The sequence below is a fragment of the Oncorhynchus keta genome, chromosome 7 (genome assembly GCF_023373465.1).
Source record: "Oncorhynchus keta strain PuntledgeMale-10-30-2019 chromosome 7, Oket_V2, whole genome shotgun sequence".
NCBI classification, from domain to species: Eukaryota; Metazoa; Chordata; class Actinopteri; order Salmoniformes; family Salmonidae; genus Oncorhynchus; species Oncorhynchus keta.
The window spans coordinates 54,817,071-54,838,996 of record NC_068427.1 but is presented as its reverse complement, the minus strand read 5'-3'; the positions used below and the strand labels follow the sequence as shown (position 1 = coordinate 54,838,996).

At 44.2% G+C, this 21,926-nt stretch overlaps 1 protein-coding gene across 1 annotated transcript in view; it reads left to right on the top strand.

The window, feature by feature from the left end:
• bmpr2b (bone morphogenetic protein receptor, type II b (serine/threonine kinase)) overlaps positions 1 to 21,926 on the top strand; it is a 184,133-nt gene that overhangs the window by 49,975 nt on the left and 112,232 nt on the right. Inside the window, 4 exon segments of the mRNA XM_052521830.1 lie at positions 10,359 to 10,568; positions 12,319 to 12,347; positions 12,439 to 12,531; positions 12,711 to 12,756. Of these exon segments, the coding sequence (XP_052377790.1) occupies positions 10,359 to 10,568; positions 12,319 to 12,347; positions 12,439 to 12,531; positions 12,711 to 12,756 (378 nt within the window).

The window sequence follows — 21,926 nt, the reverse complement described above, 5'->3', positions numbered from 1 at the left end:
TGACTCCTCTGGCAAAATGAAACACAAACCTCATCTTCAAGCATTATTTACATAACCTCTGACTCCTCTGGCAAAATGAAACACAAAACCTCATCTTCAAGCACTATTTACATAACCTCTGACTCCTCTGGCAAAATGAAACACAAAACCTCATCTTCAAGCACTATTTACATAACCTCTGACTCCTCTGGCCAAATGAAACACAAAACCTCATCTTCAAGCACTATTTACATCACCTCTGACTCCTCTGGCAAAATGAAACACAAAACCTCATCTTCAAGCATTATTTACATAACCTCTGACTCCTCTGGCAAAATGAAACACAAAACCTCATCTTCAAGCATTATTTACATAACCTCTGACTCCTCTGGCAAAATGAAACACAAACCTCATCTTCAAGCATTATTTACATAACCTCTGACTCCTCTGGCAAAATGAAACACAAAACCTCATCTTCAAGCATTATTTACATAACCTCTGACTCCTCTGGCAAAATGAAACACAAAACCTCATCTTCAAGCATTATTTACATAACCTCTGACTCCTCTGGCAAAATGAAACACAAACCTCATCTTCAAGCATTATTTACATAACCTCTGACTCCTCTGGCAAAATGAAACACAAAACCTCATCTTCAAGCATTATTTACATAACCTCTGACTCCTCTGGCAAAATGAAACACAAAACCTCATCTTCAAGCATTATTTACATAACCTCTGACTCCTCTGGCAAAAATGAAACACAAAACCTCATCTTCAAGCATTATTTACATAACCTCTGACTCCTCTGGCAAAATGAAACACAAAACCTCATCTTCAAGCATTATTTACATAACCTCTGACTTCTCTGGCAAAATGAAACACAAAACCTCATCTTCAAGCATTATTTACATAACCTCTGACTCCTCTGGCAAAATGAAACACAAAACCTCATCTTCAAGCATTATTTACATAACCTCTGACTCCTCTGGCAAAATGAAACACAAAACCTCATCTTCAAGCATTATTTACATAACCTCTGACTCCTCTGGCAAAATGAAACACAAAACCTCATCTTCAAGCATTATTTACATAACCTCTGACTCCTCTGGCAAAATGAAACACAAAACCTCATCTTCAAGCATTATTTACATAACCTCTGACTCCTCTGGCAAAATGAAACACAAAACCTCATCTTCAAGCATTATTTACATAACCTCTGACTCCTCTGGCAAAATGAAACACAAAACCTCATCTTCAAGCATTATTTACATAACCTCTGACTCCTCTGGCAAAATGAAACACAAAACCTCATCTTCAAGCATTATTTACATAACCTCTGACTCCTCTGGCAAAATGAAACACAAAACCTCATCTTCAAGCATTATTTACATAACCTCTGACTCCTCTGGCAAAATGAAACACAAAACCTCATCTTCAAGCATTATTTACATAACCTCTGACTCCTCTGGCAAAATGAAACACAAAACCTCATCTTCAAGCATTATTTACATAACCTCTGACTCCTCTGGCAAAATGAAACACAAAACCTCATCTTCAAGCATTATTTACATAACCTCTGACTCCTCTGGCAAAATGAAACACAAAACCTCATCTTCAAGCATTATTTACATAACCTCTGACTCCTCTGGCAAAATGAAACACAAAACCTCATCTTCAAGCATTATTTACATAACCTCTGACTCCTCTGGCAAAATGAAACACAAAACCTCATCTTCAAGCATTATTTACATAACCTCTGACTCCTCTGGCAAAATGAAACACAAAACCTCATCTTCAAGCATTATTTACATAACCTCTGACTCCTCTGGCAAAATGAAACACAAAACCTCATCTTCAAGCATTATTTACATAACCTCTGACTCCTCTGGCAAAATCAAACACAAAACCTCATCTTCAAGCATTATTTACATAACCTCTGACTCCTCTGGCAAAATGAAACACAAAACCTCATCTTCAAGCATTATTTACATAACCTCTGACTCCTCTGGCAAAATGAAACACAAAACCTCATCTTCAAGCATTATTTACATAACCTCTGACTCCTCTGGCAAAATGAAACACAAAACCTCATCTTCAAGCATTATTTACATAACCTCTGACTCCTCTGGCAAAATGAAACACAAAACCTCATCTTCAAGCATTATTTACATAACCTCTGACTCCTCTGGCAAAATGAAACACAAAACCTCATCTTCAAGCATTATTTACATAACCTCTGACTCCTCTGGCAAAATGAAACAGTCGCCTCCAAACAGTTTTTACCTGTTGTTCAAAATCAAACACTGCTCTCAAATCATAAACAAAGAGATCAAAATGACATACACTCTCAAGCAGTCAGTAAACAATACACTGAACAAATAGAAAACACATTGTTCAAAACATACAATTCTTAGGGAGAAGTACATTTTTAATCTAAAAAAAGATTCATATTTTTCCGTCATTGTCTTTTGATGAACGAAAACATGTTCTATCTTAGTAGCTCAAAATTGATCAGAAATGACTTTGCAATTTTGTTTGTTGTTCTTCCTTGTACCCCTATTTTTACAGCACTGTACCCTGCACTGTACCCTGTACTGTACCCTGCACTGTACCCTGCATTGTACCCTGCACTGTACCCTGCACTGTACCCTGTACTGTACCCTGCACTGTACCCTGTACTGTACCCTGCACTGTACCCTGCACTGTACCCTGTACTGTACCCTGCACTGTACCCTGCACTGTACCCTGTACTGTACCCTGCACTGTACCCTGCACTATACCCTGCACTGTACCCTGCACTGTACCCTGCACTGTACCCTGCACTGTACCCTGTACTGTACCCTGCACTGTACCCTGCACTGTACCCTGTACTGTACCCTGTACTGTACCCTGCACTGTACCCTGCACTGTACCCTGCACTGTACCCTGTACTGTGCCCTGCACTGTACCCTGCACTGTACCCTGTACTGTACCCTGTACTGTACCCTGCACTGTACCCTGCACTGTACCCTGTACTGTACCCTGTACTGTACCCTGCATCTCACAAACTTGTCCTTTGTCTCTGTGACACTGTAATTCTTGTTCATTGTTGATATGAACCTGCAACCAGTCAAAATCTATTGAGCAGTCAGTACTGTTAATAAATGAAAAGCACAATGTTCAGGGCCATACAATTCATCCATTGTACAGTATACAGCCTACAATGCACTGTACTACAGTATCCATTCTCAGACTTTCTCCTTCCCACCTTCAACAACCTGTTTGCGCTCTGAACTGGCTTATATTGGTTGTGTCGCATCATTTGAAACAGGTTAAATCCATGTTGAGTGGTTCTGTTCAATCAATGACATGTGTTCTCTATTTGTATGTGATTGTTGCCCCTTGTGTTTACCAGTATGGATGACATGTGCATTAGAGTGCAGAATGTGTTTAGAGTTTTTCTGAAAAGTCTAAGTGAGATCTGCAAATTGTGTTTTATCGTGTGAAATGGTGTAAGGTATTGACAACAGACTGCATCATTAGCTAAATGAGTCCAGGCAACTGAGAACTTTGTTCAGCCAAATGGGTTTTAGTGTTTCAGCAATTGAGAAAAACTGTAACATTGCCAAAGCAAGTGAGGTAGATATTATACAAAAGTGAAATAAACAATAAAAATGAACAGTAAACATTACACATACGGAAGTTTCAAAACAATAAAGACATTACAAATGTATATATATATATATATACAGTGTTGTAACAATATACAAATGGTTAAAGTACACAAGGGAAAATAAATAAGCATAAATATGGGTTTTTATTTACAATGGTGTTTGTTCTTCACTGGTTGCCCTTTTCTCGTGGCAACAGGTCACAAATCTTGCTGCTGTGATGTCACACTGTGGTATTTCACCCAGTAGATATGGGAGTTTATCAAAATCGGGTTTGTTTTTCGAATTCTTTGTGGATCTGTGTAATCTGAGGGAAATATGTATCTCTGTTTAGGGCCAAATAGCATTCCAGTTTGCTCTGTTTTTTTGTTAATTCTTTCCAATGTGTCAAGTAATTATCTTTTTGTTTTCTCATGATTTGGTTGGATCTAATTGTGTTGCTGTCCTGGGGCTCTGTAGGGTGTGTTTGTGTTTGTGAACAGAGCCCCAGGACCAGCTTGCTTAGAAGACTCTTCTCCAGGTTCATCTCTCTGTACTTTGAGATCAAGGATCTCTCTGTACTTTGCTCTGTTCATCTTTGCCTCGATCCTGACTAGTCTCCCAGTCCCTGCAGCTGAAAAACATCCCCACAGCATGATGCTGCCACCACCATGCTTCACCATAGGGATGGTGCCAGGTTTCCTCCAGACGCTTGGCATTCAGGCCAAAGAGTTAAATCTTGGTTTCATCAGACCAGAGAATCTTATTTCTCATGGTTTGAGAGTCCTTTAGGCCTGCTTGGTGGAGTGCTGCAGGGATGGTTGTCCTTCTGGAAGGTTCTCCCATCTCCACAGAGGAACCCTGGAGCTCTTTCAGAGTGACCATCGGGTTCTTAGTCACCTCCCTGACCAAGGCCCTTCTCCCCCGATTGCTCAGTTTGGCCGGGCGGCCAGCTCCAGGAAGAGTCTTGGTGGTTCCAAACTTCTTCCATTTAGTCTTGGACCCAGTTGCACAGGGAGCGGTTCAGTCCCAGGGCCCTGAGTTCAGTGATGAGCTTGAGGGACACTATGGTGCTGAAAGCCAAGCTGTTGTCAATGAACAGCATTCTCATCCTCTTGTCCAGGTGGGAGAGTGTGCAGAGCAGTGGCTATTACATCACCTGTGGATCTGTTGTAGTGGGTTCTGGTTTGGCGGGCAAGGTGGAGGTGGTTCCCTGATTAGCCTCATGACGACATAAGTGCTACAGGGTGCTACCTGTCATTTACAGGGCTTGATCTGTCATTTACAGGGCTTGACCATCACTAGTCATTTACAGGGCTTGACCATCACTAGTCATTTACAGGGCTTGACCATCACTAGTCATTTACAGGGCTTGATCTGTCATTTACAGGGCTTGATCTGTCATTTACAGGGCCTGATCTGTCATTTACAGGGCTTGATCTGTCATTTACAGGGCTTGACCATCACTAGTCATTTACAGGGCTTGATCTGTCATTTACAGGGCTTGATCTGTCATTTACAGGGCTTGATCTGTCATTTGCAGGGCTTGATCTGTCATTTACAGGGCTTGATCTGTCATTTACAGGGCTTGGCGTTCACAAGTCATTTACAGGGCCTGACGATCACATGTTCAGACAGTAGGACAGATATGTGACTAGTTCAGACAGTAGGACAGATTTGTGACATGTTCAGGCAGTAGGACAGATTTGTGACTTGTTCAGACAGTAGGACAGATTTGTGACTTGTTCAGACAGTAGGACAGATTTGTGACTTGTTCAGGCAGTAGGACAGATTTGTGACTTGTTCAGGCAGTAGGACAGATTTGTGACATGTTCAGATTTGTGACTTGTTGATAACATGTTAACTCTAGTAGGATAACATGGTAACTCTAGTAGGATAACATGGTAACTCTAGCAGGATAACATGGTAACTCCAGCAGGATAACATGGTAACTCCAGTAGGATAACATGGTAACTCCAGTAGGATAACATGGTAACTCCAGCAGGATAACATGGTAACTCTAGCAGGATAACATGGTAACTCCAGCAGGATAACATGGTAACTCTAGCAGGATAACATGGTAACTCTAGCAGGATAACATGGTAACTCTAGCAGGATAACATGGTAACTCTAGCAGGATAACATGGTAACTCTAGCAGGATAACATGGTAACTCCAGCAGGATAACATGGTAACTCCAGTAGGATAACATGGTAACTCCAGTAGGATAACATGGTAACTCCAGCAGGATAGTAGCATTATTGACATGGTAACTCTAACAGGATAACATGGTAACTCCAGCAGGATAACATGGTAACTCTAGCAGGATAACATGGTAACTCTAGCAGGATAACATGGTAACTCCAGCAGGATAACATGGTAACTCCAGTAGGATAACATGGTAACTCCAGTAGGATAACATGGTAACTCCAGCAGGATAGTAGCATTATTGACATGGTAACTCTAACAGGATAACATGGTAACTCCAGCAGGATAACATGGTAACTCTAGCAGGATAACATGGTAACTCTAGCAGGATAACATGGTAACTCTAGCAGGATAACATGGTAACTCCAGTAGGATAACATGGTAACTCCAGCAGGATAACATGGTAACTCCAGTAGGATAACATGGTAACTCCAGCAGGATAACATGGTAACTCCAGCAGGATAACATGGTAACTCTAGCAGGATAACATGGTAACTCCAGCAGGATAACATGGTAACTCCAGTAGGATAACATGGTAACTCCAGCAGGATAACATGGTAACTCAAGCAGGATAACATGGTAACTCCAGCAGGATAACATGGTAACTCCAGCAGGATAACATGGTAACTCCAGCAGGACAACATGGTAACTCCAGCAGGATAACATGGTAACTCCAGTAGGATAACATGGTAACTCCAGCAGGATAACATGGTAACTCCAGTAGGATAACATGGTAACTCCAGCAGGATAACATGGTAACCCAAGCAGGATAACATGGTAACTCCAGCAGGATAGTAGCATTATTGACATGGTAACTCTAGCAGGATAACATGGTAACTCTAACAGGATAACATGGTAACTCCAGCAGGATAACATGGTAACTCTAGCAGGATAACATGGTAACTCTAGCAGGATAACATGGTAACTCTATCAGGATAACATGGTAACTCCAGCAGGATAGTAGCATTATTGACATGGTAACTCTAGCAGGATAACATGGTAACTCTAACAGGATAACATGGTAACTCCAGCAGGATAACATGGTAACTCTAGCAGGATAACATGGTAACTCTAGCAGGATAACATGGTAACTCTAGCAGGATAACATGGTAACTCTAGCAGGATAACATGGTAACTCCAGCAGGATAACATGGTAACTCCAGCAGGATAACATGGTAACTCCAGCAGGATAACAAGGTAACTCCAGCAGGATAACATGGTAACTCTAGCAGGATAACATGGTAACTCCAGCAGGATAACATGGTAACTCCAGCAGGATAACAGCATTATTGACATGGTAACTCTAGTAGGATAACATGGTAACTCCAGCAGGATAACATGGTAACTCTAGCAGGATAACATGGTAACTCCAGCAGGATAACATGGTAACTCCAGCAGGATAACAGCATTATTGACATGGTAACTCTAGCAGGATAACATGGTAACTCCAGCAGGATAACATGGTAACTCCAGTAGGATAACATGGTAACTCCAGTAGGATAACATGGTAACTCCAGCAGGATAACATGGTAACTCTAGCAGGATAACATGGTAACTCCAGCAGGATAACATGGTAACTCTAGCAGGATAACATGGTAACTCTAGCAGGATAACATGGTAACTCTAGCAGGATAACATGGTAACTCTAGCAGGATAACATGGTAACTCTAGCAGGATAACATGGTAACTCCAGCAGGATAACATGGTAACTCCAGTAGGATAACATGGTAACTCCAGTAGGATAACATGGTAACTCCAGCAGGATAGTAGCATTATTGACATGGTAACTCTAACAGGATAACATGGTAACTCCAGCAGGATAACATGGTAACTCTAGCAGGATAACATGGTAACTCTAGCAGGATAACATGGTAACTCCAGCAGGATAACATGGTAACTCCAGTAGGATAACATGGTAACTCCAGTAGGATAACATGGTAACTCCAGCAGGATAGTAGCATTATTGACATGGTAACTCTAACAGGATAACATGGTAACTCCAGCAGGATAACATGGTAACTCTAGCAGGATAACATGGTAACTCTAGCAGGATAACATGGTAACTCTAGCAGGATAACATGGTAACTCCAGTAGGATAACATGGTAACTCCAGCAGGATAACATGGTAACTCCAGTAGGATAACATGGTAACTCCAGCAGGATAACATGGTAACTCCAGCAGGATAACATGGTAACTCTAGCAGGATAACATGGTAACTCCAGCAGGATAACATGGTAACTCCAGTAGGATAACATGGTAACTCCAGCAGGATAACATGGTAACAGGGATAACATGGTAACTCCAGCAGGATAACATGGTAACTCCAGCAGGATAACATGGTAACTCCAGCAGGACAACATGGTAACTCCAGCAGGATAACATGGTAACTCCAGTAGGATAACATGGTAACTCCAGCAGGATAACATGGTAACTCCAGTAGGATAACATGGTAACTCCAGCAGGATAACATGGTAACCCAAGCAGGATAACATGGTAACTCCAGCAGGATAGTAGCATTATTGACATGGTAACTCTAGCAGGATAACATGGTAACTCTAACAGGATAACATGGTAACTCCAGCAGGATAACATGGTAACTCTAGCAGGATAACATGGTAACTCTATCAGGATAACATGGTAACTCCAGCAGGATAGTAGCATTATTGACATGGTAACTCTAGTAGGATAACATGGTAACTCTAGCAGGATAACATGGTAACTCCAGCAGGATAGTAGCATTATTGACATGGTAACTCTAGCAGGATAACATGGTAACTCTAGCAGGATAACATGGTAACTCTAACAGGACAACATGGTAACTCCAGCAGGATAACATGGTAACTCTAGCAGGATAACATGGTAACTCTAGCAGGATAACATGGTAACTCTAGCAGGATAACATGGTAACTCTAGCAGGATAACATGGTAACTCCAGCAGGATAACATGGTAACTCCAGCAGGATAACATGGTAACTCCAGCAGGATAACATGGTAACTCCAGCAGGATAACATGGTAACTCTAGCAGGATAACATGGTAACTCCAGCAGGATAACATGGTAACTCCAGCAGGATAACAGCATTATTGACATGGTAACTCTAGTAGGATAACATGGTAACTCTAGTAGGATAACATGGTAACTCTAGCAGGATAACATGGTAACTCCAGCAGGATAACATGGTAACTCCAGCAGGATAACATGGTAACTCCAGCAGGATAACATGGTAACTCCAGCAGGATAACAGCATTATTGACATGGTAACTCTAGCAGGACAACATGGTAACTCCAGCAGGATAGTAGCATTATTGACAATACAAGCTCTAATGGTGCGTGTTCACTTGCTTGACTAAGGGTGTGTGTACGGCAGGTGTAGAGTCTCCAGAACTCCTGCCCAGCTGTTCTGTTCTGTACTCTGCCTGGCCGACCGACAGTCCCCCATGTGAATACCTGGTTACCTACAGTTCATCCCCCCATGTGAATACCTGGTTACCTACAGTTCATCCCCCCATGTGAATACCTGGTTACCTACAGTTCATCCCCCATGTGAATACCTGGTTACCTACAGTTCATCCCCCCATGTGAATACCTGGTTACCTACAGTTCATCCCCCCATGTGAATACCTGATTACCTACAGTTCATCCCCCCATGTGAATACCTGATTACCTACAGTTCATCCCCCCATGTGAATACCTGATTACCTACAGTTCATCCCCCCATGTGAATACCTGGTTACCTACAGTTCATCCCCCCATGTGAATACCTGGTTACCTACAGTTCATCCCCCCATGTGAATACCTGGTTACCTACAGTTCATCCCCCCATGTGAATACCTGGTTACCTACAGTTCATCCCCCCATGTGAATACCTGGTTACCTGCAGTTCATCCCCCCATGTGAATACCTGGTTACCTACAGTTCATCCCCCCATGTGAATACCTGGTTACCTACAGTTCATCCCCCCATGTGAATACCTGGTTACCTGCAGTTCATCCCCCCATGTGAATACCTGATTACCTACAGTTCATCCCCCCATGTGAATACCTGGTTACCTACAGTTCATCCCCCCATGTGAATACCTGATTACCTACAGTTCATCCCCCCATGTGAATACCTGGTTACCTACAGTTCATCCCCCCATGTGAATACCTGATTACCTACAGTTCATCCCCCCATGTGAATACCTGGTTACCTACAGTTCATCCCCCCATGTGAATACCTGATTACCTACAGTTCATCCCCCCATGTGAATACCTGGTTACCTACAGTTCATCCCCCCATGTGAATACCTGGTTACCTACAGTTCATCCCCCCATGTGAATACCCCCATCCAGACCCATGCTGCCTGCTGCTGAGTAGTTAATTAGATAAAGATAACAAAAAGCTTTACCAAACCCGAAAAATCTATTTCCTTTTCTGACTCAGAAGTGCAAATTATTCTCACTCTCTCTCTCCCCTCTCCCTATCCCCTCTCCCTCTCTCTCTCCCCTCTCCCTCTCCCTATCCCCTCTCCCTCTCTCCCCCCATCTCTCTCTCCACCTAGCTGCCCAGAGTGAGGAGCGTGAGTGTGCCTTCAACGACCAGCAGCAGCAGTATGAGGAGCAGCGTGTGGGAGCAGTGGGAGGAGCAGTGGGAGGAGCAGGAGACTGGCCTATGACCAGAGATAATACTACTATACGCTGCAGTAAGGGCTCTCGATGCTATGGCCTGTGGGAGAAGACTAGAGACGGAGAGATACACCTGGTCAAACAGGGTACGTCTGCTCTCTCAATACACACTCACTAGAGACCTTCAAACAGGGTACGTGTCTGTCCTGTCCTGTCTGTCCTGTCTGTCCTGTCTGTCCTGTCCGTCCTGTCCTGTCTGTCCTGTCCGTCCTGTCCTGTCCTGTCCGTCCTGTCCTGTCCGTCCTGTCCTGTCCTGTCCTGTCTGTCCTGTCCGTCCTGTCCTGTCTGTCCTGTCCGTCCTGTCCTGTCCTGTCCGTCCTGTCCTGTCCGTCCTGTCCTGTCCTGTCTGTCCTGTCCTGTTTGTCCTGTCCTGTCCTGTCTGTCCTGTCCGTCCTGTCCTGTCTGTCCTGTCCTGTCTGTCCTGTCTGTCCTGTCTGTCCTGTCCGTCCTGTCCTGTCCTGTCCGTCCTGTCCTGTCTGTCCTGTCTGTCCTGTCCGTCCTGTCCTGTCTGTCCTGTCCTGTCTGTCCTGTCTGTCCTGTCCGTCCTGTCCTGTCCTGTCCTGTTCGTCCTGTCCTGTCCTGTCCGTCCTGTCCTGTCCTGTCTGTCCTGTCTGTCCTGTCCTGTCCTGTCCTGTTCGTCCTGTCCTGTCCTGTCCGTCCTGTACTGTCCTGTCTGTCCTGTCCTGTCCTGTCCTGTCCTGTCCGTCCTGTACTGTCCTGTCCTGTCCTGTCTGTCCTGTCTGTCCTGTCTGTCCTGTCTGTCCTGTCCTGTCCTGTCTGTCCTGTCCGCCCTGTCCGTCCGTCTGTCTGTCTATCTGGCTGTCTGGTGTTTGTTCTTCACTGGTTGCCCTTTTCTTGTGGCAACAGGTCACAAATCTTGCTGCTGTGATGTCACACTGTGGAATTTCACCCAGTAGATATGGGAGTTTATCAAACTCGGGTTTGTTTTCTAATTCTTTGTGGATCTGTGTAATCTGAGGGAAATATGTATCTCTAATATGGTCATACATTGGACAGGAGGTTAGGAAGTGCATCTCAGTTTCCACCTCATTTTGTGGGCAGTGAGCACATAGCCTGTCTTCTCTTGAGAGCCATGTCTGCCTACGGCGGCCTTTCTCAATAGCAAGGCTATGCTCACTGAGTCTGTACATAGTCAAAGCTTTCCTTAAGTTTGGGTCAGTCACAGTGTTCAGGTATTCTGCCACTGTGTACTCTCTGTTTTAGGGCCAAATACCATTCTAGTTTGCTCTGTTTTTTGTTAATTCTTTCCAATGTGTCAAGTAATTACCTTTTTTGTTTTCTCATGATTTGGTTGTGTCTAATTGTGTTGCTGTGCTGGGGCTCTGTAGGGTGTGTTTGTGTTTGTGAACAGAGCCCCAGGACCAGCTTGCTTAGGGGACTCTTCTCCAGGTTCATCTCTCTGTAGGTGATGGCTTTGTTATGGAAGGTTTGGGAATCGCTTCCTTTTAGGTTGTTGTAGAATTTAATGGCTCTTTTCTGGATTTTTATCATTATTGGGTATCGGCCTAATTATGCTCTTCATGCATTATTTGGTGTTTTACGTTGTACACAGGATATTTTTGAAGACTTCTGCATACGGTCTCAATTTGGTATTTGGCCCATTTTGTGAATTCTTGGTTGGTGTCTTTCTGTCACTCACTCACTCACTCACTCACTCACTCACTCACTCACTCACTCACTCACTCACTCACTCACTCACTCACTCACTCACTCACTCACTCACTCTGACCCACACAGTGTTTATAATCAAAGGCAGAACACACAGTCACATCCTGTCCGCAGCAGTCTCTCATCCTCCTCTCTATCCTCCTCCAGGATGCTGGACTCACATCCTGTCCGCAGCAGTCTCTCATCCTCCTCTCTATCCTCCTCCAGGATGCTGGACTAACATCCTGTCCGCAGCAGTCTCTCATCCTCCTCTCTATCCTCCTCCAGGATGCTGGACTCACAACATCCTGTCCGTTGCGTGGTCTACCATCCTCCTCTCAGATCCTCCTCCAGGATTCTGCTGCTGTAGCACCAACATGTGTAACGTCGGGGACTTCAGCCCCAGCACAGCTATGTGCCATAACCCTGACACTTAACCTCGTGACCCCACTCCGTCTCAGCCCCACTTCTGCACAGCTATGTAAGTACCATAACCCCTGACACTGCTGACCCTGTAGCCCCACTTCTGCACAGCTATGTAAGTACCAAACCCCTGACAGTCAACCCCTGACCCTCCCCCGCCCAGCCCCACTTCTGCACAGCTATGTAAGTACCATAACCCCTGACACTTAACCTCTAACCCCTGACCCCCGCCCAGCCCCACTTCTGCACAGCTATGTAAGTACCATAACCCCTGACACTTAACCTCTAACCCCTGACCCTCCGCCCAGCCCCACTTCTGCACAGCTATGTAAGTACCATAACCCCTGACACTTAACCTCTAACCCCTGACCCTCCGCCCAGCCCCACTTCTGCACAGCTATGTAAGTACCATAACCCCTGACACTTAACCTCTAACCCCTGACCCTCCGCCCAGCCCCACTTCTGCACAGCTATGTAAGTACCATAACCCCTGACACTTAACCTCTAACCCCTGACCCTCCGCCCAGCCCCACTTCTGCACAGCTATGTAAGTACCATAACCCCTGACACTTAACCTCTAACCCCTGACCCTCCGCCCAGCCCCACTTCTGCACAGCTATGTAAGTACCATAACCCCTGACACTTAACCTCTAACCCCTGACCCTCCGCCCAGCCCCACCTCTGCACAGCTATGTAAGTACGATAACCCCTGACAGTTAACCTCTAACCCCTGACCATCCGCCCAGCCTCTCTGTAAAGCCATTCTGCTCAGCGAAAAAGCTATAAGATGGTATGATCATATCACTGTGACTAACTACTGAAACATTTGGCTCAGCGACAACAATCTTTACAGCCATTATAAAAGCATTGAGTGAGTATTAGGTCAAATTAGCCGAAGGAAGGGGGGGTATTCAGTGGAAGAATAGAGAGCAATGTCTCACCATGTTACTGTGTCCTCTGTCTCATTGTTCTGATTACATCCTGTCTGTCTCTGTTACTATTTATAACCAAGACTGAGAGACTGTTATGTTGTTCTGATTAGCATGAGCTGTGTATTGTTCTGTTGACAATACATCAGCCTCTGACATCGTGATGTGTATTGGTCTGTTTACATCAGCCTCTGGCATCATGATGTGTATTGGTCTGTTTACATCAGCCTCTGGCATCATGATGTGTATTGGTCTGTTTACATCAGCCTCTGGCATCATGATGTGTATTGGTCTGTTTACATCAGCCTCTGGCATCATGATGTGTTTATTGGCATCATGATTTACATCAGCCTCTGGCATCATGATGTGTATTGGTCTGTTTACATCAGCCTCTGGCATCATGATGTGTATTGGTCTGTTTACATCAGCCTCTGGCATCATGATGTGTATTGGTCTGTTTACATCAGCCTCTGGCATCATGATGTGTATTGGTCTGTTTTACATCAGCCTCTGGCATCATGATGTGTATTGGTCTGTTTACATCAGCCTCTGGCATCATGATGTGTATTGGTCTGTTTACATCAGCCTCTGGCATCATGATGTGTATTGGTCTGTTTTACATCAGCCTCTGGCATCATGATGTGTATTGGTCTGTTTACATCAGCCTCTGGCATCATGATGTGTATTGGTCTGTTTTACATCAGCCTCTGGCATCATGATGTGTATTGGTCTGTTTACATCAGCCTCTGGCATCATGATGTGTATTGGTCTGTTTACATCAGCCTCTGGCATCATGATGTGTATTGGTCTGTTTACATCAGCCTCTGGCATCATGATGTGTATTGGTCTGTTTACATCAGCCTCTGGCATCATGATGTATTGGTCTGTTTACATCAGCCTCTGGCATCATGATGTGTATTGGTCACATCAGCCTCTGGCATCATGATGTGTATTGGTCTGTTTACATCAGCCTCTGACATCGTGATGTGTATTGGTCTGTTTACATCAGCCTCTGGCATCATGATGTGTATTGGTCTGTTTACATCAGCCTCTGGCATCATGATGTGTATTGGTCTGTTTACATCAGCCTCTGGCATCATGATGTGTATTGGTCTGTTTTCAGCCTCTGGCATCATGATGTGTATTGGTCTGTTTACATCAGCCTCTGGCATCATGATGTGTATTGGTCTGTTTACATCAGCCTCTGGCATCATGATGTGTATTGGTCTGTTTACATCAGCCTCTGGCATCATGATGTGTATTGGTCTGTTTACATCAGCCTCTGGCATCATGATGTGTATTCTGGCATCATGATTTATTGGTCTGTTTACATCAGCCTCTGGCATCATGATGTGTATTGGTCTGTTTACATCAGCCTCTGGCATCATGATGTGTATTGGTCTGTTTACATCAGCCTCTGGCATCATGATGTGTATTGGTCTGTTTACATCAGCCTCTGGCATCATGATGTGTATTGGTCTGTTTACATCAGCCTCTGTTGATACTGTTTATCAGCCTCTGGCATCATGATGTGTATTGGTCTGTTTTACATCAGCCTCTGGCATCATGATGTGTATTGGTCTGTTTACATCAGCCTCTGGCATCATGATGTGTATTGGTCTGTTTACATCAGCCTCTGGCATCATGATGTGTATTGGTCTGTTTACATCAGCCTCTGGCATCATGATGTGTATTGGTCTGTTTACATCAGCCTCTGGCATCATGATGTGTATTGGTCTGTTTTACATCAGCCTCTGGCATCATGATGTGTATTGGTCTGTTTACATCAGCCTCTGGCATCATGATGTGTATTGGTCTGTTTACATCAGCCTCTGGCATCATGATGTGTATTGGTCTGTTTACATCAGCCTCTGACATCATGATGTGTATTGGTCTGTTTACATCAGCCTCTGGCATCATGATGTGTATTGGTCTGTTTACATCAGCCTCTGGCATCATGATGTGTATTGGTCTGTTTATCAGCCTCTGGCATCATGATGTGTATTGGTCTGTTTACATCAGCCTCTGGCATCATGATGTGTATTGGTCTGTTTACATCAGCCTCTGGCATCATGATGTGTCTGTTTACATCAGCCTCTGGCATCATGATGTGTATTGGTCTGTTACATCAGCCTCTGGCATCATGATGTGTATTGGTCTGTTTACATCAGCCTCTGGCATCATGATGTGTATTGGTCTGTTTACATCAGCCTCTGGCATCATGATGTGTATTGGTCTGATCAGCCTCTGGCATCATGATGTGTCTGTTTACATCAGCCTCTGGCACATCAGCCTCTGGCATCATGATGCATCATGATCATGATGTATTGGTCTGTTTCAGCCTCTGGCATCATGTGTATTGGTCTGTTTACATCCTCTGGCATCATGATGTGTATTGGTCTGTTTACATCAGCCTCTGGCATCATGATGTGTATTGGTCTGTTTACATCAGCCTCTGGCATCATGATGTGTATTGGTCTGTTTACATCATCATGCCTCAGCCTCTGGCATCATGATGTGTATTGGTCTGTTTACATCAGCCTCTGGCATCATGATGTGTATTGGTCTGTTTACATCAGCCTCTGGCATCATGATGTGTATTGGTCTGTTTACATCAGCCTCTGGCATCATGATGTGTATTGGTCTGTTTACATCAGCCTCTGGCATCATGATGTGTATTGGTCTGTTTTACATCAGCCTCTGGCATCATGATGTGTATTGGTCTGTTTACATCAGCCTCTGGCATCATGATGTGTATTGGTCTGTTTACATCAGCCTCTGGCATCATGATGTGTATTGGTCTGTTTACATCAGCCTCTGGCATCATGATGTGTATTGGTCTGTTTACATCAGCCTCTGGCATCATGATGTGTATTGGTCTGTTTACATCAGCCTCTGGCATCATGATGTGTATTGGTCTGTTTACATCAGCCTCTGGCATCATGATGTGTATTGGTCTGTTTACATCAGCCTCTGGCATCATGATGTGTATTGGTCTGTTTACATCAGCCTCTGGCATCATGATGTGTACATCAGCCTCTGGCATCTGATTTTGGTCTGTTTACATCAGCCTCTGGCATCATGATGTGTATTGGTCTGTTTACATCAGCCTCTGGCATCATGATGTGTATTGGTCATCAGCCTCTGGCATCATGATGTGTATTGGTCTGTTTACATCAGCCTCTGGCATCATGATGTGTATTGGTCTGTTTTACATCAGCCTCTGGCATCATGGCATGATGTATTGGTCTGTTTACATCAGCCTCTGGCATCATGATGTGTATTGGTCTGTTTACATCAGCCTCTGGCATCATGATGTGTATTGGTCTGTTTACATCAGCCTCTGGCATCATGATGTGTATTGGTCTGTTTACATCAGCCTCTGGCATCATGATGTGTATTGGTCTGTTTACATCAGCCTCTGGCATCATGATGTGTATTGGTCTGTTTACATCAGCCTCTGGCATCATGATGTGTATTGGTCTGTTTACATCAGCCTCTGGCATCATGATGTGTATTGGTCTGTTTACATCAGCCTCTGGCATCATGATGTGTATTGGTCTGTTTACATCAGCCTCTGGCATCATGATGTGTATTGGTCTGTTTACATCAGCCTCTGGCATCATGATGTGTATTGGTCTGTTTACATCAGCCTCTGGCATCATGATGTGTATTGGTCTGTTTACATCAGCCTCTGGCATCATGATGTGTATTGGTCTGTTTACATCAGCCTCTGGCATCATGATGTGTATTGGTCTGTTTACATCAGCCTCTGGCATCATGATGTGTATTGGTCTGTTTACATCAGCCTCTGGCATCATGATGTGTATTGGTCTGTTTACATCAGCCTCTGGCATCATGATGTGTATTGGTCTGTTTACATCAGGTCTGTTTTTACATCAGCCTCTGGCATCATGATGTGTATTCTGGCCTCTGGCATCATGATGTGTATTGGTCTGTTTTACATCAGCCTCTGGCATCATGATGTGTATTGGTCTGTTTACATCAGCCTCTGGCATCATGATGTGTATTGGTCTGTTTTATTGGTCAGCCTCTGGCATCATGATGTGTATTGGTCATCATCAGCCTCTGGCATCATGATGTGTATTGGTCTGTTTTACATCAGCCTCTTGCATCATGATGTGTATTGGTCTGTTTACATCAGCCTCTGACATCGTGATGTGTATTGGTCTGTTTACATCAGCCTCTGGCATCATGATGTGTATTGGTCTGTTTACATCAGCCTCTGGCATCATGATGTGTATTGGTCTGTTTACATCAGCCTCTGGCATCATGATGTTATTGGTCTGTTTACATCAGCCTCTGACATCATGATGTGTATTGGTCATCAGCCTCTGGCATCATGATGTATTGGTCTGTTTACATCAGCCTCTGGCATCATGATGTGTATTGGTCTGTTTACATCAGCCTCTGGCATCATGATGTGTATTGGTCTGTTTACATCAGCCTCTGGCATCATGATGTGTATTGGTCTGTTTACATCAGCCTCTGGCATCATGATGTGTATTGGTCTGTTTACATCAGCCTCTGGCATCATGATGTGTATTGGTCTGTTTACATCAGCCTCTGGCATCATGATGTGTATTGGTCTGTTTACATCAGCCTCTGGCATCATGATGTGTATTGGTCTGTTTTACATCAGCCTCTGACTTCTAAGTTCAGGTGAGTATCCTAGCCAGGTAGAACTCATTGTGGAGGGCTGTGCTGGTTCTTTTCGTTGTGAGGGTCAGTGTGGTGGCTTTATGCTGGGTTTATATAGACCTACCCGGGGAGTCTGCTAAGCAGCACAATGGCCGTCTCCTTAGAGTTGCTGCAGAGAGAGAGAGAAAGCAGGAGAGACAGACGGGAGAGCCTGGAGGGTACTGGTTAGGGTACTGGTTAGGGTACTGGTTAGGGTACTGGTTAGGGTACTGGTTAGGGTACTGGTTAGGGTACTGGTTAGGGTACTGGTTAGGGTACTGGTTAGGGTACTGGTTAGGGTACTGGTTAGGGTACTGGTTAGGGTACTGGTTAGGGTACTGGTTAGGGTACTGGTTAGGGTACTGGTTAGGGTGGGTTAGGGTACTGGTTAGGGGTTACTGGTTAGGTTTAGGGTACTGGTTAGGTACCGGTTAGGGTACGGTTAGGGTACCGGGTTAGGGTACTGGTTAGGGTACTGGTTAGGGTACTGGTTAGGGTACTGGTTAGGGTACTGGTTAGGGTACTGGTTAGGGTACTGGTTAGGGTACTGGTTAGGGTACTGGTTAGGGTACTGGCGGCCTCCACACAGAACCTGGATCCGCTTCTCTGTCACTCCCCAACAACACTAATGAGACACACCGCCAGAACAACACTACTGAGTAATACTGCCTGATGGAGTCCAACAGAATAATAATAATATAATATATGCCATTTAGCTGACGCTTTTATCCAAAGCGACTTACAATCATGTGTGCATACATTCTACGTATGGGTGGTCCCGGGGATCGAACCCACTACCCTGGCGTTACAAGCGCCATGCTCTACCAACTGAGCCACAGAAGGACCACAAACAGAACAACACTACTGAGTAATACTGCCTGATGGAGTCCAACAGAACAACACTACTGAGTAATACTGCTTGATGGAGTCTAACAGAGCAACACTACTGAGTAATACTGCCTGATGGAGTCCAACAGAACAACACTACTGAGTAATACTGCCTGATGGAGTCCAACAGAACAACACTACTGAGTAATACTGCCTGATGGAGTCCAACAGAACAACACTACTGAGTAATACTGCCTGATGGAGTCTAACAGAACAACACTACTGAGTAATACTGCCTGATGGAGTCCAACAGAACAACACTACTGAGTAATACTGCCTGATGGAGTCCAACAGAACAACACTACTGAGTAATACTGCCTGATGGAGTCTAACAGAACAACACTACTGAGTAATACTGCCTGATGGAGTCCAACAGAACAACACTACTGAGTAATACTGCCTGATGGAGTCTAACAGAACAACACTACTGAGTAATACTGCCTGATGGAGTCTAACAGAGCAACACTACTGAGTAATACTGCCTGATGGAGTCTAACAGAACAACACTACTGAGTAATACTGCCTGATGGAGTCTAACAGAACAACACTACTGAGTAATACTGCCTGATGGAGTCTAACAGAACAACACTACTGAGTAATACTGCCTGATGGAGTCCAACAGAACAACACTACTGAGTAATACTGCCTGATGGAGTCTAACAGAACAACACTACTGAGTAATACTGCCTGATGGAGTCTAACAGAACAACACTAATGAGACACACCGCCTGATGGAGTCTAACAGAACAACACTACTGAGTAATACTGCCTGATGGAGTCTAACAGAACAACACTACTGAGTAATACTGCCTGATGGAGTCCAACAGAACAACACTACTGAGTAATACCGCCTGATGGAGTCTAACAGAACAACACTACTGAGTAATACTGCCTGATGGAGTCCAACAGAACAACACTACTGAGTAATACTGCCTGATGGAGTCTAACAGAACAACACTACTGAGTAATACCGCCTGATGGAGTCTAACAGAACAACACTACTGAGTAATACTGCCTGATGGAGTCCAACAGAACAACACTACTGAGTAATACTGCCTGATGGAGTCTAACAGAACAACACTACTGAGTAATACTGCCTGATGGAGTCTAACAGAACAACACTACTGAGTAATACTGCCTGATGGAGTCTAACAGAACAACACTACTGAGTAATACTGCCTGATGGAGTCTAACAGAACAACACTACTGAGTAATACTGCCTGATGGAGTCTAACAGAACAACACTACTGAGTAATACTGCCTGATGGAGTCTAACAGAACAACACTACTGAGTAATACTGCCTGATGGAGTCTAACAGAACAACACTACTGAGTAATACTGCCTGATGGAGTCTAACAGAACAACACTACTGAGTAATACTGCCTGATGGAGTCTAACAGAACAACACTACTGAGTAATACTGCCTGATGGAGTCTAACAGAACAACACTACTGAGTAATACTGCCTGATGGAGTCCAACAGAACAACACTACTGAGTAATACTGCCTGATGGAGTCCAACAGAACAACACTACTGAGTAATACTGCCTGATGGAGTCCAACAGAACAACACTACTGAGTAATACTGCCTGATGGAGTCTAACAGAACAACACTACTGAGTAATACTGCCTGATGGAGTCCAACAGAACAACACTACTGAGTAATACTGCCTGATGGAGTCCAACAGAACAACACTACTGAGTAATACTGCCTGATGGAGTCCAACAGAACAACACTACTGAGTAATACTGCCTGATGGAGTCTAACAGAACAACACTACTGAGTAATACTGCCTGATGGAGTCAACAGAACAACACTACTGAGTAATACTGCCTGATGGAGTCCAACAGAACAACACTACTGAGTAATACTGCCTGATGGAGTCTAACAGAACAACACTACTGAGTAATACTGCCTGATGGAGTCCAACAGAACACACTACTGAGTAATACTGCCTGATGGAGTCTAACAGAACAACACTACTGAGTAATACTGCCTGATGCCTGATGGAGTCTAACAGAACAACACTACTGAGTAATACTGCCTGATGGAGTCTAACAGAACAACACTACTGAGTAATACTGCCTGATGGAGTCCAACAGAACAACACTACTGAAGTCAACACAACAACACTACTGAGTAATACTGCCTGATGGAGTCTAACAGAACAACACTACTGAGTAATACTGCCTGATGGAGTCTAATAGAACAACACTACTGAGTAATACTGCCTGATGGAGTCTAACACAACAACACTACTGAGTAATACTGCCTGATGGAGTCTAACAGAACAACACTACTGAGTAATACTGCCTGATGGAGTCCAACAGAACAACACTACTGAGTAATACTGCCTGATGGAGTCCAACAGAACAACACTACTGAGTAATACTGCCTGATGGAGTCTAACAGAACAACACTACAGAGTAATACTGCCTGATGGAGTCTAACAGAACAACACTACTGAGTAATACTGCCTGATGGAGTCCAACAGAACAACACTACTGAGTAATACTGCCTGATGGAACAACACTAACAGGAACAAACAACACTACTGAGTAATACTGCCTGATGGAGTCCAACAGAACAACACTACTGAGTAATACTGCCTACTGAGTAATACTGCCTGATGGAGTCTAACAGAACAACACTACTGAGTAATACTGCCTGATGGAGTCTAATAGAACAACACTACTGAGTAATACTGCCTGATGGAGTCCAACACAACAACACTACTGAGTAATACTGCCTGATGGATTCTAACAGAACAACACTACTGAGTAATACTGCCTGATGGAGTCCAACAGAACAACACTACTGAGTAATACTGCCTG